At 29.1% G+C, this 18,541-nt stretch overlaps 1 protein-coding gene across 2 annotated transcripts in view; it reads right to left on the bottom strand.

Annotated features, from left to right (window-relative positions):
• The window catches only part of LOC121132586 (neural cell adhesion molecule 2), a 287,177-nt gene that overhangs the window by 56,027 nt on the left and 212,609 nt on the right, over positions 1-18,541 (bottom strand). For both annotated transcript variants that reach the window (XM_040728015.2, XM_040728016.2), the window contains exon 7: positions 13,834-14,029. In XM_040728015.2, the coding sequence (XP_040583949.2) occupies positions 13,834-14,029 (196 nt within the window). The remainder of the gene's footprint in view (positions 1-13,833; positions 14,030-18,541) is intronic.

Here is an 18,541-nt window from a genome sequence, read left to right as displayed (position 1 = left end):
TAAACTTCCTTAAAATTGTACAATGTTTAACGAAATATGTAAATAATCTAAAGTCATAAGTTATTTTAATTAATTTAACTATGATATTTGATACTAAGCTGTCAAACTATTCCAAACTGTAGTGAAAAAGTAATATTTAAATTTTTATCAATTATTTAAAAAAATTAATTTTATACTAAATCTTTATTAATATATTTACTAATTGTGGAAATCCCTCACTGTTTAAAAAAAAAAAAAGAAGAGATGTTGGCTTTGCGGGTTTAAGGAAAATCAGCAGTATCTACCTTTAAAAAAGGCTACATATCAGCTAGTTTTATCAACACACGGCTAAAAATCGACTGGGAATATTTTTGTAGATCTACATTTGGTAGAACTTTGATCTTGCCTTATAAGACTAACCATTTACAACTGATATAAGGGTTGAAAAAGGCCTGCTCATTAGCTGAAGAAAGGGCTGTGTACAATATACAAACGTAAGTAGAAGAGGCTTTGACGTTCAAAACAGAAGCTAAGATAAAGTATAAATCACCGACGATATGAAACTAGGATTGCAATGTTTAAGGCAAAATATAAAAATTAAAGTTAGGACTTGTACGACAATCATTTCCAATTTTGATCAGTTATATCAGTCCTATTATTTATTGATAATAACAAGTGGCTTATAGAAGGAAACAAAAAAATTAGATTGTAAATGTATGAAGTGCTTAATAACATCTACAAAAATTGCAACTTTATATAAAACATTGTAGTTCTCTTCTTAAAAGAAATTCTTTATGTTATCAATGAACCGTATATTTTCACACATTAATTCCAGCCGATAATTTACAATTTATATTTTGAACTATTGCAAGGATTAGCCAAGTTTCCGGCAGGTATCGTCTAAATAATATTTTTTTCAGGTAGCATGTTGATTATCGCCTATCTTTAGATGAAAATAAGCTATAATGGCAACACTGCTCCCAATTTTTAATGAGTTTTCTACTTTTCATTATTATTTTTCAATTGAAAATTATACCTCTTCCTGTACTACAAGTACAAAATGGTTAACTAATTTAACTAAAAAAAAACTACATTGAACTAGTTATAACTTTATAGTTAAATATTCAGTCTTCAAGAGTTAAAGCTTTGAAAAACAACAAACCCTTTTTCAGATTCCCAACTAGAAAAAACCGTTCCCACTTACTATGGTATATTTTATACACTTCTGTATATGTATCTTAATTTTTTTCAAAGTTGTTATACATATTGTATTTTCAACGTTTTGGCTGACTTTAAACTCTCAAAATTCAAGGCCTTCTTACTGTAAATATTTATTATCCTCTTATAAAGTTTTACAAAAAAAAAAATAGTTTGTAACCTTTTCCGTAATCCTGCTTATAAACAGACCAACGGAAGGAATAATCATCAGAGGCAATCCAACTTTGTTGTTGAAGGTACAAATTGGACCATTATATTTTTACATTTTATAAATATCAAATCAATTAATATGATTTTTTTAAGTAATTTTATTTTATTAATTTAATTATAATTATGTTTGAACGAACAATTTAAATTCATTAATTAATATATAAAAGTTGCAATATTATTCATTAGTCCTAATGAAGCATTAATTAACAATGGCAGGGTACTTTGTTGTAAATATTACCTTGACTAATTAATTTTACTCATTGACATTCACGGCTCTGTCCAAACAGCTGTATGTCATTTATTCGTTGCAAAAGTTCCGCGTACTCTCGAGTAAGATATCTGCTTTATCTCAGCTGGTTAAAAATGTTGATGAATGACGTATCCGTTGTATTTGATGAATAATTTTAAAACAAGGATTAAGAGTACTTAAGATGAGGAAAATGAAATAATTGAATAATGCATGAATGATCAATATATTAATGTTGTAATTTTTGCCCATTTTAATATAAACTTCTTAAATATAAATATTCTTTGACAAATTATATAGTCAAATACCCCACGGTTATGTTCCACATAAATAAATGCTAACCATGTAATTTTAATAGATCAAAAGGAAATGAAAGTTTCATATAATAGTTAATAATTAGAATTACTAATGTTGTGATTAAGTAATGCAGCTTAAGACGAAGAAATTGAAGCTTGTTTGTACAGTTTGCTTATACATGTTGTGACTTGCATAAATTATATCGACATATCAAGACTTAAAAAATATTTTATTCCGTTAGTTTTTACTTTCAATTAATTACAGTCGTTTAAAACATATTAAAACACGTTCACATTAATAGTTGGGCATATCTTTAAGTCTTGTTAGATGAATGCATTTCATTATAACCAAAACTGATCATACGTCCAACTTTTGCCTAAATAGAATATCAGGATATCAGAAGTTCGCTGAAAAGTACTTATCCTTTATTACAAGATTGAAGGGTGGATTATTTAACAGTCATTTTTGTGCCAAATTTCACTTCCACTAATTGGCTGTTGTCGGCATCCAACTCCTTCTCATATCCAACTATGTAATCATACTCCTAATGGCAATAAATCAAAACATAGTTTAACCTCCATAAAGAGAGTCTAATCAAGGAGGATAATTGCAGGTAGTCTTTTGCTCAAAAAATATCATTAAACAATTATCAAACACTGATGTTTAATCTAAATAAAATCCAAATTTGCTCTAATAAATTTCATACAAGCTTAAAAATTGAGCAATTTTCCTCAAAAGGTCAAGGTGAGCATTTTTTGAGTGATTGAGCTATCGCTCACAAATCCTAACTCTATATACAAGCTTTATTTAATTTAAGAGACTTATATTGACCAAAATATGGCTCTTTCAATGTAAAGTCTATTAAATTGTTTTTGTTTTATTGTGACGATAAATTTTGGCTACTTTAAGTGCAACTTGCAACACACCTCAAGGACTAATTCGTAAAATTTGTTGCAAGAAGTTATCGATACTTTGTCAAAATTAAAAATTTAACCCCCACTCTACATTTTGAAAAAATTGTTCAAGCTTTATTTTCTGCTGACGGGCCACATTTAGTGATTTTCTTAAATAGCGGAGAAAAGTTATATTAAGTCAACTATTATCATTGTATATTTTGACTTTTGATTACTAAGACAAAATTCGAAAAAGTATAGGATAAGTGATAAAACTCTTAGTTTTGACATATCCAGATTCGAGTTATTTGACGTCTATCTAGTAAATGTTGTAATTACATATTTACTACGTTCTTAAAATATATTTTTATTAGTCTTGAAAAGTACACTCGTACAAATTTTAATTGAGCAAAAATGTAAAGTATTTGGGGAATTTATATGACCTGAAATAAAAATAAAAAAGAAGTATACATGACTCAATAAAACTTTATTTTTATTTTCAATATGTTATACAAAAAAGTTATTTTTATTCTTAATTTATTCTTTTTATCATGTAACTAATTAACTTTTAAATGACTGGTCTTTTTGACAGAGCCCCTCTTCCTCTCCAACGTTATAAACTTGCTGACGGCATAGACAGTGGTCTTGGAGACGCCCAACTGCTTGGATTGCGTGAATGGAAATTCGTTCATTACGTTCAAGTGTTATTTTCTTGATTTGTACGTTAGCTAGAGATCCTAGGTTTGTTTGGTTTTTTAACTAATTTTTGTTGCTCTAATATATCGAAATAAGAATTAATTTCAATAACTCAACCTTAATAAATTATTGAATTAGTAAGTGGTTAGATTTCAATGGACCACCCGGTATAATCTTACTTTAAAGTTTTACCAAAATCGATCAGTAACTTTTTTATCTTACTCTCTATATACAGACACACCTATTGAAGTAAAGGTATTCCATTTTGTTTTTGGAGTATATCCATACGTAGATAAATATGTTGTACATAACAAATGTATACAGGAGTAACTGTATACGACAATCAGTATCAATTTTGTATCTAAACCAAAAAAAGACATGTTCAATAACAATGCATAACAAAGGCAAGTATGGATATTGGTAGATATGCATATCGGTATGTGTTAGTCAAGTTATCTTTGTACCTATAAATGTTCATGCACATAAATATGTTATAAAACTTTTGTCAATGCAATGTATTGATTTATTACAAATGATTATATGGAGAAAAAAATATATAATAATGATAAATGGGATTGCATTTTCCTGTATGTTATGGGCATTATATCACTAATCACTGCTTTTCCTCTGGATATAAGATTCTTCAATATAGGTTAAGCCTACGAAATGAATTTATATTAATAATGTAAAGTAAGTATGTTTGTGTGTCTTTCTGTGGATGATTCATTTTTAACAACAAGTGTGTGTACTTAAACCTCAAAGGGTAAAATTATAAGCATTTCAGAACATATTACCTTTATAGAACCTTTAAAAAGTTGTCCATTAAACATTATCGAAAAATCAATCATGAATTTTAAAAATATATAAAATAAGATGCATTTTGTGTGAATGAAACAAAATTAAAAAATGGCTACATATCATTATTTATTTAGTGACTTATGTGACAGTTTTACAATGAGTTGTTTTTCCTTCTCACATCAACATATGTAGATAAATATTATTATTCAAAAATATTATTAGAACAGATTCATTCTAAAATAACACATAGAAGGACGTAATGCGATATACAACGTGCTTGGGATCACTTATTCTATTGAAACAATGTGCCTCGGTTCAATGCTGAGTCGTTCTTAGAAACAGCATTATACATTATGTATCAGGACTTCAAAGACAGTTCCTAGATCAGATGGAGTAATACTAATAACCAAGCGTTTACTTATTCTTAATCAATGCAACTCCATCTCACCAATGAAAGGGATATTTATAAGCATGGACGTAGTGAGTTGTTGAGGAATTAAAGTGAAGTCAAAATTTTAATCCTGAAACGTGCCACTTGCATACTTAAAAATGTACACCTTAAATTAATTTTATCTCAAACATAGTAATTACTTTGATGTAAATTATAGTATACAATTTTTAAGGTGTTTAATCAACTTTTTCGAATGTTAAAAACAGAGTATGGGGAACAATTGTGCGTTGTATAAGCCTGAGGGAGTGGGTTTCAGAGTTTTTCTTAATATATATAAAAGTAAAAAATGATTTTTTTTGTGAAGATGACAAACCAAGTTTACTCTATCATAAAGATAAGATCAACCTACTTAACTATTTATAAGTTCTTGATAATTATTAATTATTATTACTAAGTTATAAAAATGGAAACAAATCTAGTCTCTCTTACATAAAAATGGAAATAAAACATGACAGAAAATAGAAAATTTGATTAGTGGTCCCCATATTTTTTTTTCTTCAATAAAAACATAGTATGAACCATTTGATTATTACATTAAAAACTACATTTATCAAATAAATCATCTTAATTGTGAAAATATTTATGTTATCAACAAAATATCTAAATATAAAGTTTCACAAAGGAATTGAGGAACCTCCAAAATACGTTCAATTGTCCTGAAACTTGGCATTGTATCGTTTTTCATTACAAATTTTGAAATCACTTGTCATTGACTCCAAAAATTATTATTTTTCCACGAAAATGTGGATCATAAAAAACTTAGAAAGGACACAACGTTTAAAGTAGAACATATCGAATTGACAATTTTTATGAGGATATTTCAAAGCAAAAAAAAAATAATAAAAAAATATGGAACATAGTAAATACAAAACCAAAGAGATCTGAGTCCATGACCTTTGATGATGCTGATGGAATTGTTGTTTGCATTGGCTCTGCCCCTACATGCTCATTTATTATCATATTTCCTATAGATATGATATGTTTTCTTTATCAAGTTGATATACATACCCATCATGCAAACGTCATTTTCCACCTTTAAGACTCTTATTCATTTCCATGATAGTTTGATATCACAATACAAAATACTAAACCTATAGTTATTACTGCTACTAAAACTATTAACTGAAAATGTTGATAAAATTTAAGCAAATAAGGGAATTAAAAAAAAAAAATAACATCATTAATTATTTGTTTGCAAATTTCATCATGTTCTCAGATACCTCCGTTTATTTATTTTCCATATTCCATATTTAATCATCAACATTTAGGGCAAGTTAAAATAAAAAAGGTAACCCTGACAATTCAAATGATGTTTCATAGGAGAGCAGCTTAGCTGTCATGACTTTTCATAACATTACCTCCGAGCAACTGTGAGATGAAGTAAATAAACTCTTACTCAGTATCAAGTAAGAATATATGCAGAATGACTCTGTTTACTAACCTCAATTCTACTCTGAGTCCAACAGGGCGGCCTACATGTAACATGTTAAACTCCCCAAAAATTCCTCTCGGTTTATTTTTCATTTTTCATAAGTACACTCACTTATAGAGAGTTACTCAATACTGTGATGTTCTTTCCTCAAGAATGAAATACTTATGATTACAACTTTACTTAGGTTGTCAACAACAACAACACTAGCACCACAAAGGATGCTTAGGATTTACATTTCTATACATAAATATGTATTTATTGAAAGTGTAGCCTCTGCTATCAGATTTTGAACATAATGATGTTTTCTTTCCCCCTCTTTCAATATATGTATGTTCAAAGAACGCCATAGAGAGGTTAATGAAAGAAGCTACTTAGTGATGTAATAGCTTCATTAAATAAATGTGATTAATATTATATAATTAAGTCTTAATTGAATTGCTTAAAGTAAGCAATGACCCTTGTTTGAGAAGGACTCTTTAAAATGATGTATATCAAATGTATTGAAAACTGATTTTTATAGAACTAAGGTTGCGTGATAATCATATAGTCTACAAGTAATCTTATTTGTCTTCTTTTTTCCTTTTTCAAACAAACAAAAAAAAAAAAAAAAACTCGGGAAATAAGGAAAAAAAAAAGTAAATTTCTAGGGAAATAAAACAAAGTTAATTTGTTACTTTTCTAGAAACTTATTTTGTTCTCCAAAACACAAAGATTACTCAATTTGATAACTCCTTCTACCAAGAGATGAGTTCTTATTGCAGATAGTTACTTAACTATGCATCATTTCAAGAAATATTTTTTTATTATTAATGTAATCATTGTATATTTCATTTATATACACTTATTAGTAAACCATAAATGCCAAGTAACGATCCTTTTGCTTAACCAAACCCATAAAAGTTTCATATTAAAATGATTTATGTACTTTCCCCAATCTATATGGGTACTTTACCTTCCAATCCTTCTCTTCTCTTACGTATCAGTCTCTTTTATATAAGTTGACATCTTTTTATTATGTTGAAATCGTAGTGAAGCTAACTATAAGTCTGATTAATTTGCATTTATTCATATTGAAAATATATGAGTCATCAATTTCAAGAAAATTAATTTTATATCTTTGTTTGTACAGCTTGTGACCGTTGTTTAAAAACGAGCTTTGAGTGCTTGTAACAACTCTGCATGTGTAGTAGGATGTTGTTTGTTGTTTTGGGGGCTTGCCATTAGTGTTTGGTGTCAGTTCATCAAAAATAGCACCCATCAACGATTTATTTATTCCATAATCTTGAAAAAAACAGGGTGTCCTTCTTGCAATCCTTGAGACTGCATCTTTCATAACCCCAGAGAGGTCCTTTCTCTGTAAAGTCAGGAAGAGGCAGATGATTATGACTCTGCTCCATGCCACACCAGCACAAAAATATTTTGTTTGACTTTGTCGGACCCTATTTTTGCCCTCCATGCTCACCGGACCATGACGCTATGGATTGTTTTGTGTGGGGCACAGTAGAACGGCAAACCAATATATTGTCTCCTTTTGCACAAAATGCGAGCTGATGTTCAGGCTCCAAGAGTAACTCAAGAACAGATGACGCAGTAATGGATTAAAGCCCTGCATTCCCAGGAAAATCCCTCTTCTCCAAAAGGAACGTGTACAGGCCCGTCTAAAATTTGCCAAAGAACACCTAATGATTCAGAGGAAGACTAAGCATAGAAATGGAAACATTAGGTTTTGGGTAGTTTTCTCTGCTAAAGGTGAAGGGGGACTTAGCCAAAGCTAAGAGTCCAAAAGCATAACCTCAATATATTAAGAATTTGGAAATTATTTGCAGTGAAGAGTGGACCAAAATTTATCCTGAGGTTTGTGTAAACCTATTGTCCAACTATAAGTAACGTGAACCTTTGTACAACAACAGTTCCTCTATCAAGTATTGGGTCGTATTTGCTATGGAATAAAATACGTATTTTTTTACCAAAAACTACAAATCAACTTCTATCTATTATTATATTCGTATTTTTTTAATATTCTGTCTCTAATTGTTAAAATAAGCTTACCATTAAAATTAAAGACAGATTTTTTTATTTGTCAGTAGGCTAGGCAAAATGGGCTAGGGCTCTTGTACGGATTTACAGTACATAAAATAAGAAAGAGTTCTAACAGACATAATCTATTGCAACAAAGAAACAACAGTAAAAAATTTATTTGCATTTAAATGAAGTTGAGTATAATGTGGACGTTTATGAGGAAGAATTACTCCATAAAGAAAGTAGAAATAATATGCTTTACAAATTAGGTATTCTATTATATTACTTGGCAGAGTGATCTAGAAATAAATCAACCCAGGCTTTTTTTTACATTTTTTAAAGAAAAATTATTATAATTATATAATTTAAAATAAGATAGAGATTAACTTATATCCATTTCATTCAAAAATAGTATCAAAAATAACTGATTCAAAGATCATGTTATTAAATTTCTTTTTTTTAAAACTCTATGACAGTTTTTATACGTACTTTTTTCTTCATTAACTCATTAAACTAATTGAATTCATTCTTTATTTTTAAATCAGTTTATTGGTTCATTAACTGATAAAAATAATCTTACTCATTAATAAAAGTCTCCAAAGAATAATTTATGAGTAATTCAATAATTTAAAATGAAAATACAATTTTTAAAGTTGATGGCTAAAAAGAAGAGTGACCATAATAATATTGGAAATTTGGTATCGCCGAATATTTTCTATTTTCCATTTTTATTCCTCAAAGTTAAATGATAAGCTTCATCAAAAAGAAAGAAAATATTCATAATAAATGAAAAATAATAATTTTTATAGAAAAAATGCTTCAATAAAAAAATTATATTGTATTTATAAGAGGTCGTATTTTTAAAAGTTTAATTCTCCGTTTTTGTAGTCCAAAATTTTAAATTGGTAAAGTAGGGTGTCTTATTTGCATAAATGAATAACAAAAGTATATTTAATAATAATATATTAGGCACTTGGTATCAAAAAACGAGATTTGTGTTGTAAAAATGAAGAGAAACAAACGTCTAAATAAATAACCGTTATACGCAGTACCAAAAGATAATAGGTATTTATTTATTGAGATATGCTTGTCACAATAAAACTCACTTTTAAAAGCGAGTTAAAGAAAAATTGTCAAACAATTGTTGCAAAATATTTGTTTAATCTATAATACTTAAAAAATAAAAATCCTGAAACTAGATTCAAATCGATAATTCAAAACAAACAATATCAAAATTTACTTTTTTTCGACATTTTACTGATTGTCAAATCAAAACCCGTCCATTCAAGACAGTTTTTTTTACTTTTGATAGTTATTTTCTTGTTAAAAGGAATAAAAGGCAAAATAAAAAAAACCCAGTGTTACCAAATTCCTGACTTTTGTTATTTCGGTATATTCTATTAAATAATGAATAACTTTTTTCCAATCATATTATATTTGATACATAAGAGTAGTTTGCTGTTTATTTCGTCACTTTTTGTCGCATCACATTAAGCCTCCTCTTACTTTCGTCAAGAAAAGGAAATATGGGCTATAATTAGATGAAACATAACAAGAATTTGCTTTCTTTCGTCGTGTAATCGTCAGACAAAAACATTATTTGACAAAACAAATTGTATAGTCCTATATAACAAAATTAATGCTGACAACTTTTGACTCAAAAACTTGATGACATAACAATTATATAATCAAAGGTTCAGTAAACAGAAAAAAATGTAAATGAACTAATACAACATGTCCCAGCGAATCGTGAATTAAACATAGGAAAGGTGTCATTGACTTACGAAATAATTCACAGATTAAAAAAAAAAAACTTAAAATAATGAAACAATAAAACCAAACAATTCTTGGTGAAACAAATTTCTTCATTAGATGAAGTACATGTAATATGTATTTAAATGAAATTGATTATGTTGTCAACGTTGATGATGGCTATAAGAAACCGTGTGGCCGCCTTATTGGCTCGGAAATGAGTTATGATGATAGATTCCTTATTGTCCCATACTCCAAGGGTCAGACTACCAAAATTAAAAAGCTCAAAGAAGCCTAGAAGTGGATGCTAGACCTAAAGAGGACATCTTGGCTTCCAAAGAGCCTCCATATTGGCGCAGACGTTTACTTGGAGGTAATCGTGACAGTGGTATTTCCCTGCTTGAAGGCCAAATATCCCAAAAGTATTTATGTTATTCTGCAATACTTTTGATATGCCGCTTGCAAGCAGTAGTGAGAGAAAATAAATAAACACAAATCCCACTTTGGCATTGCTCAAACAAGGACAAACTCCCAAGGAAATTCGTATTTGCTTTTCATCTTTCATGAGCAAACTCACCAGTTTTTACTCTATACTTGGATGCTATCTCTTCAAAATGACAACAGCTTTGGAAATTAAAAGATCAAAAATAGAAAACATGCTCGGTAGAAATTATTATATTGAACTTAATATGCGTAAGTTGAATACTCGATCGTTCCTAGAGAAGGAAATATGTGGACTTAAATATATAATATCTATATGGACTTTAAAAACACTTCGTAGGCCAGATCGAATTTACTTATATACGAAATCAATTCCACATTGGTCAAACTCCATCATTTAAATAACATAAATTAAAAAATCAAATTTCGGCACAATAACGTCATATGAAGTTTGATATATTAAAAAACAGTAATGCTGAATATATTTGTCACGTCGATATGAAAACAATCAAGGAAAAAGAAAATGAATGTAGAAGGAGTGAAGCTAAGCTACATGGTTATTCATTAAATCAGCTGCATGGAGCCGTGAGAGGATGGATTCAAATTCAACTCCGAATATATCTAGGACATCAGGGGTCTGCAGGATTATATTTTGAGGGCGGGAGGGGGGTCTTGATTTTTGGATTTAAAAAAAAAATTCAAGTATGAAAATTTAATTGGAAGAAATTTTATAAATTCACATCTATACATAAAAAAAAAAATTCTAAAAACTTTCAAAAATCAACAGCTGTCCTGATTTGGGGGGATATTTGGAGGGGCTGTAGGTCCTCCAGCCCACCCCATCCGGACGCCCCTGGAGATATGGGTAGTATAACTATCATAACTCCCGGGCAAACCTTTTTTTTATTATTCGTTTTTCATGAGCAGATGCACTGGTTATTTCTTATTATTAAGATGTTCAGTCAACAAAAAGTAATATTATAATAACATCAGCTTTGGAAAATAAAAAATCTTTTTCAAATAATTAATTTGTAAAACTGGTACGACCTTCTAGGACATTTGTTTACAACTCTTATGTATCTTATTTCTAAAACCCTTAAAATAATTAGAAAGCAACTTTCTGTTCATTAGACATATCAAAAGATGCGGGTGGATTCCTCCCCTCTTTTCCACATATATCTTTTTTCTATCAATCACCATAGGCATACTTTTGCAAACTGGATTTCGTAAAATCTTTTTTTGTACCCTTCATACCTAATTAAGTTCCTTCTTCTTTACATAATGAATGAGGGAAAGGAAAAAACACAAACGAATGTATGATACAAAAAACTTTGCTGTTTTATATTTTCTGGTTCTTCCAAAAAGTTACAGCACTAATTTCTCTCTGAGAACTAATAAGTTTTTTTATATCTTTTATTATTGCTGTGTTATTTGTCTTCATTAAGAGCCAAAAAAATAAAATCAATTAAAACAATTATTGCTCTATCTGTAACATATAATATCGTATATTAGTTTGTATGTTTATATAAGCCTTGCTTGGATATCCAGCAAAGATTTTAGTAGATACAACATTTTAAAACTCTAATAAATTATACACGATCAAATTAACAAGGTGATGCAAGGTATTGTACAAAATTTAATATGTATGGTCTTGAAGAAAGTACAGGCATTGTAGGCTACAACTATTGTTTTCCATTGAAGGCTTGATACTTTGTTTACCATGTGCGAAAAGAAAAGCATGGACAGAGATATTTAACTTTCAATATTTCTGTGAATAATAACATATCTACGGCAATATTAATGAATTTATTACATGCATAATCTATCTTCTTGTTTATAAGTTTCTAATCATTTATCCTTTTTGTAGATACCAAATTTATAAAGTGCATTGAGCATATAGTAAGAAGAAAATGTCTTAAATTCAGCACATAACTATGTTATCTGGTTTGGTTTGTATAATAAAGTTTACGTCACAAGATATTTGCAAATAATGGGAGGGGGGTGGGCAAATTATGTAATGGTGATGTCATTAAGAGTCATGACTAAGATTTATTTTTTTACAATTTGAGAGAATGTTTACTATATATACTAAATTGGACAAGCAAATTTTTTTATTTTATTTTTGGGAACAAACTATTTAAATGAATAACTTTTTAAGATAAATTTAAACTTTTTACAAAATTAAAACATTGAAAAATTTTCCCCTACGGTGAAATTTTTTATATTAAGATAAATATTAAAAATTCGTTAGAAAGGAGTTAGCTCTGGCCACTTGTCCTCTATGGTTCTGGTGTAAATACACTACATACCATTATTGTATGTTTACAACCCATGTGAAATAATCAAAATTTCTATTAATTAATGAGAAACTGTATTTCAGAAAGGAAAGTTAAAGCCATATAATAATGTTTTGCAACGAATGACACGTTATAGTTAGCATATTGTCACTTTTGAACTATGTAAAAAAATACAAAATCGAAATTGAAATAAATAGTTAACTTTTTATTTTATTTTTTGCTAGTTGGAATGTTTTCTTGCTAAATGCACAATTTGTAAACATAACCTTTTTTCAGGAAATTATGGTATTAAGACACGTTTTTGAAATGCTCGTCTCAGGTAAAAAATAAAACTAACTCTGATGGATTTGTTTTGTCTTGGAAGACCCAATATGTAAATAATAAAAGTTATATCATTATATTATATAAACAACTTATTGTTTTTAATCCTCTAAAAAACTGAAAACCAACCATTAATGCAAATGAACTAAAAATATTAGAAACCAAAGCTCCTTTGTAGATAACATTTCCAATATCCAATACTTGAGATGAACTTTTTTGGACTAAAAACAATTGAAAACACTAGATGTTATTCCTTTTCAATCTAAAACCTAAAAAAAACACGATGTTTTTCAAACTTTCAAATGTATTTTCAGAGGATAAAAGAATTTCATACAAAATATAAACGCATAATTGAAATTAACATCAAATTTTACAAATTATAAAATATCTTGCAGGATTATTGTTAATCTTTTTTACTCAAAAGTAGTTTTAAAACTTTAAATGAAGAAAAAGACTCATAAAATTGAAAAAGTATTTTCCACAAAACTATATATGATACAGAAAAACTAATTACATATTTGTAATTCGTCCGCCTTCAGTACTGGTAGTATGTAATATTGATTTTGTTTTTGTAATGATTTGTGTAATAACTTATAGAATATTGGAAAAAAAGCTAAAAAACAGACATAGGTTAATGTGATGGGATGAGATTGTTTACAAAATCTAAAACTTAATATAGATCCCTTACGTTGATTATCTTCACATATATAAATTTAGCATCAACTGACAAGAGTCTTAAATACTTATTTCTAACCTTATGATTATACATTTATGTTACTTACATTTCACATCCAAAAAGACAGGTTGACTCTGTACGACATGATCGTGAGATGGTACCCCATTCCCAACCACACAACTATAGTTTCCACGTGCAGCCTTCTTGACTCCTTGAAGAACAAGGACACTTGGATCGTTGACACTGGGTAGAACAAGTCTTGCACGAATGTCATTACCCCTGGTTTTCTTGAGAATCTCTCCCTGAGGAAGAAAGAAAAAGTTAAGAAATGTAGCGTTCTAAAAGAATCTTATCTTTAAGCATGTTAATCCTTAGCACTTTTTAAGCTGCTATTTTTGATTTTTGTTGTCAACTTGCTGTTTTTATTTTTATTTTGTAGGGTTGTTATGATTATTTTAAATGTGGGAGGAGATAATATTAAGTTTAAGTGTTTTTTCTTTATGAGTGCCGGAGTGTAATGATGCGGAATTGTTAGGAAGTTAAATGTGTACGTCTTTAGGGGATTTGTAGTAGAATGGACGATCAAAGTGGAGTTATTCCAGGCTATATGTCCTTGCTACATACCTTGAGATACTTCCTTCATTTCACAGATTCTTATAGATTATTTGATTAAACGTCTCGACAGCTAAGCTGCTCTCTTGCCAAACATTATTATAATTGTCAAGATTACCAGGTTAATTTTGAATTATTTTATTTTTTATATAACGATAGATCAAATTTTGTACTTATAAATACTATCCTTGATAAAATATAGAACGGTTTGTCTGTTGAGGACTATTTTTATGCTTGTGCTCTTAATAGTGTAGACTGTGTAACAACTTTATCAAAGAAATAGCAATGCCGAAACTAAAACTCAGTGCATTATATCGTAAAAGAAAGACGCACAAGACAATTTTAGTTTCAAAAGTTGGGATTTTTATGTGAAAAGGTCATTTTGAAAGCCTCATGTACCTCTTTGCTTGATATTGGGTGGGCATGTGTATTCATTTTAGTTCAAAATGGCTTGCAACTAATTTAATTAGACATCATGGCAGAAAATTGTTCTCCTTTGAAACATTCTACAAATTACCAGGATTACCCTCATAGTTGTAAATAATAAGTGATCTGTTAGTATACAAATAAAAAAATAACCCTATTGAAGAATTTTTGAAAGAAAAACAGCTTATCTGTCATCATTTTTCATTTAATTAGCTGCGATCATCTATCAGATAAAAGGAATGAACATAAACTCCACTCTGTATCCAACAATGACATAAACCGAAATTACTACGATATCGATCCTCAATTCTACTCCAATTTGTACTTATAACACCAGAAAAATTCCTCAGTGTGACTTTCTGCTTTTTTTGCACAAACGATAATTATATAAATTGTATGTCATCTCTTTAATAATAAAATAATGATGATAACAGCTTTTTTTTTTTTTTTAAACATGCATTCATGTGGCATCTACAAAAAGTCATATACTTTCTTCTAAATAATTTCCATATAATGTCGTTTTTTTTCTTCAAAATAATTTAAAAAATTACAATTTACATCCCTAATTATATATGTAATTGTAAAATTATGACAGTGGGGTGAGAAAGGAAGGGAAATAACCTATTACAGCATTAGGAGAAGTACAGTAACACAATTAAGACGCAAAGATTATCTTGTTCAACGAAGTAAAAAATTAGAAAAAAGTCTTGAATTGCATTTATTATTGGGGAAAATCGGTAACACATAACTCATTAGTTATTTCTATGTGGTAAAAGTAATTATCTATGCATATATAGGTATGTTTGTTCATCTATATTTAGTTTATTTAAATCCCCAGCCATTTTAATTTATATTATTTAAAAATATATATATTGAATATAATTTTTGTTTCTTCTACAAGTCTGTAGTTTTTATATGTTGTGTAGAAGTTACAGCCTACATAAGCAAATTGTCCAAGTTGCAATTTGTAAGCATAAATATGAATTATTTAATTACAACATTGGTCGTTCTAATTACCAACTATTAATTAATACTATTATTTCTAAATAGTTATTAAGTATTTATGAGTAACATAACTCTGGGAGTTTATTTTTATAGCATGCCACAGACTACTTATATATTAGTAAAGTGAATTAAAATAGTCAGATCATACACGATTGGGCTGTTAATTAATTTTAATTTGATCACTAATATAGAAAGGTTTAAGGTTTTTTTTTGACATACTGGTTCAGCCATTCTTTTTGCAGAAATAAAGAATAATATATATTTCATCATCTTCTCAACGTGATTGACCAATAAGCTTAAAGTCAGCGCATCTCAGTTCTCGAAGATGCTAAAGTTGAGGTGGCAAGGATTATAAAGATTGTGAAGTCCTTCAGGAGCATGGTTTCAGAAGGTGGGTAGGATGAAGAATGATAGAAAATACCTTGCTAGGAAAACAGGAAGTGGAGGGCACCATTATCAGGGGGATCGAGTTTTCTGTCCAGTTTGGAGAAGAAGAGCGAGGAAACCCCCATAGAATCGATAAATTGTCTCACCATCAATTTCATTGTGGCTTTCAGGACCATTAAGACGGTTATGAGAGTGGGTTTTTTGTTTATTTATTATTTAAGTATTTCTACCTCTCGAGTCTACGTTTTTATATATATACAATTCTATCATCCCAAATACTGTAATTCCTTCATTTCATATTATCCATCACATTTTTAGGTTGAAACATGTACAATTTTCTTGCACAAGCACCGATATGTACAAAATTGCCATTTGTACATAACATAAAAAGTATACTCATTAACTCTGTTATCAAAAAATAGTTGGACATCGAATTAATTATATGGCGAACATACAAATTCTAGGAACTTTCTTGTTTTTATGTAGAAAAAGAAATAATTAATGAATTATAAAAATTTATATTCTTAATTCATCTTCTGACAAAGTTACTCAAACATATACATTAATTATTACAATACTTGATCCCTCTGCTCGTTGAAATATAAGTAGAGAAATAACACAATCATTGTTTAGCTAGAGTATAATTTTTTTCTAAAAGCATACATACGTATATTTCACAATGAGATGTTGACAATGATATGACCACTATTTGGAAATCCATCAAATTTAGATAATAATAGTATCATAATGTCTTCTTGAGAGGTCAAAAATAATTATTTTTTATAACTTAAAATGTGTCACTTTCCATCATGTATGATATTGATATTGTAATAGTTGTAAAATCTAAACAATGTTTCACAAAGATGTTATCATTATTTTAGAAGGGAAAACATCAAAGTATACCGAGCCAACCGTAATTATTTATCCATTTTAACACACAAAGTATTAAAGTCTATGGCAGGGTCCTAAATGAATTAGGAAACAAGTTTATAAATTAGTAAAGGGAACGCAAAAAACATCTTTTAGTCAATGTATCCGCCCGCAGAATTGATGACGAGTTTTGAAACGTTGGTAGAAGCTGCTGCAAACACTCCGGATGAACTCAGTGCTCATACTGGTTCTTTTCTGAAGTCTCCTGGAGGCCTTGGACTTCACGTGTGCCTAGTTGAAAAAGTCTAGGGGGTTGAGGTCTGGGCTTTCCAGCGGACAGAAATCCTTTGCCCATAAATACATTTTGGTCTTCAGTCACTCTGGGATTTCTTTGCGGCGTGTACAGGTGCTATATTCTTTTGGGACACCCAGGCAGAATCGGTAACCATGGGTTAGATCTATGGAATAACTTTTGTGTCCAGAATTTTGATGTACATATGAGCCTGTATCCTTAAGTGAACCATAAGAGATTCAGGGTCATCATCTAACATCATCACTGAAGTAGGGTGTTTGATGGGGGAGGGATATCGGTACTCCTCTTCTAAATTCCGAAAAATCAATACTCGATGCACGAAATGCTTTCGTAATCATTTGTGCATAATAAATTTCTGCCTATTATGTTCTTGCTACATACAGAGTAGATTTTTTTTGTTCATTTAGTATAATAGCTAATTCAAACTATTTTAACCCTCCGTTAGTAAACATAGATATTATACGATCCAAGATTTCTACAAATAATTATTATTCCTTTGGATCAACATTCTATCAATACTTTTTAGTATGCTCTTGCCACATTAAATATGGGGTTCTTTATAAAGGGGATAATAGCTTTTTTGAGTATTAACTTGAATATTCGATGATTTTTACAAGAGGTTTCACTTTTATAATTAAAGTTTTTTGTTTATTTTTAATTTTCATTTCTTGGAATCTATTTTTTTTTTTAGTGTGAGGACTGAAACAACTGTAGCTAAAAAATTATAATATTGTATTATTTATAATATATACACAACCTCATTAAAAACGGATGGCTACTAATTTGATTCTCAAAATTTATATATTTAATTTGCTATTTTTATCAAAATAGCAAATTAAATCTTCTTAAAATCAATACTCATTTAGTATTATATAATAATAATTCATTTTTTGCGATGTCTAATAATTATACTAGTATTTTAACTGTTTTAATTGATATTTACGACTAGAAAATGGATGAAATATTTATAAAAATTATATAAAATTTTAATGATGTAATTACTAAAATTGATCATAATATGAAATATGTTTCATTTTTGGGTTCATGTTTTACTCAGTTCACTAACTGCGTTATGAAATGGATGTTCATTAACGCAAGTTTTAATATGAATTTGGTTTCATTTTGCTCCCTCATCGGTTTTCATTAATAGAATGTTAATAAAGCGGCATGATAACTAAATTGATCTTAATTAAGCATTTAT

Source organism: Lepeophtheirus salmonis, chromosome 2 (assembly GCF_016086655.4).
Source record: "Lepeophtheirus salmonis chromosome 2, UVic_Lsal_1.4, whole genome shotgun sequence".
Lineage (NCBI taxonomy): Eukaryota > Metazoa > Arthropoda > Copepoda > Siphonostomatoida > Caligidae > Lepeophtheirus > Lepeophtheirus salmonis.
The sequence above is the reverse complement of the archived record's forward strand: the minus strand, read 5'-3'. Positions and strand labels throughout refer to the sequence as shown.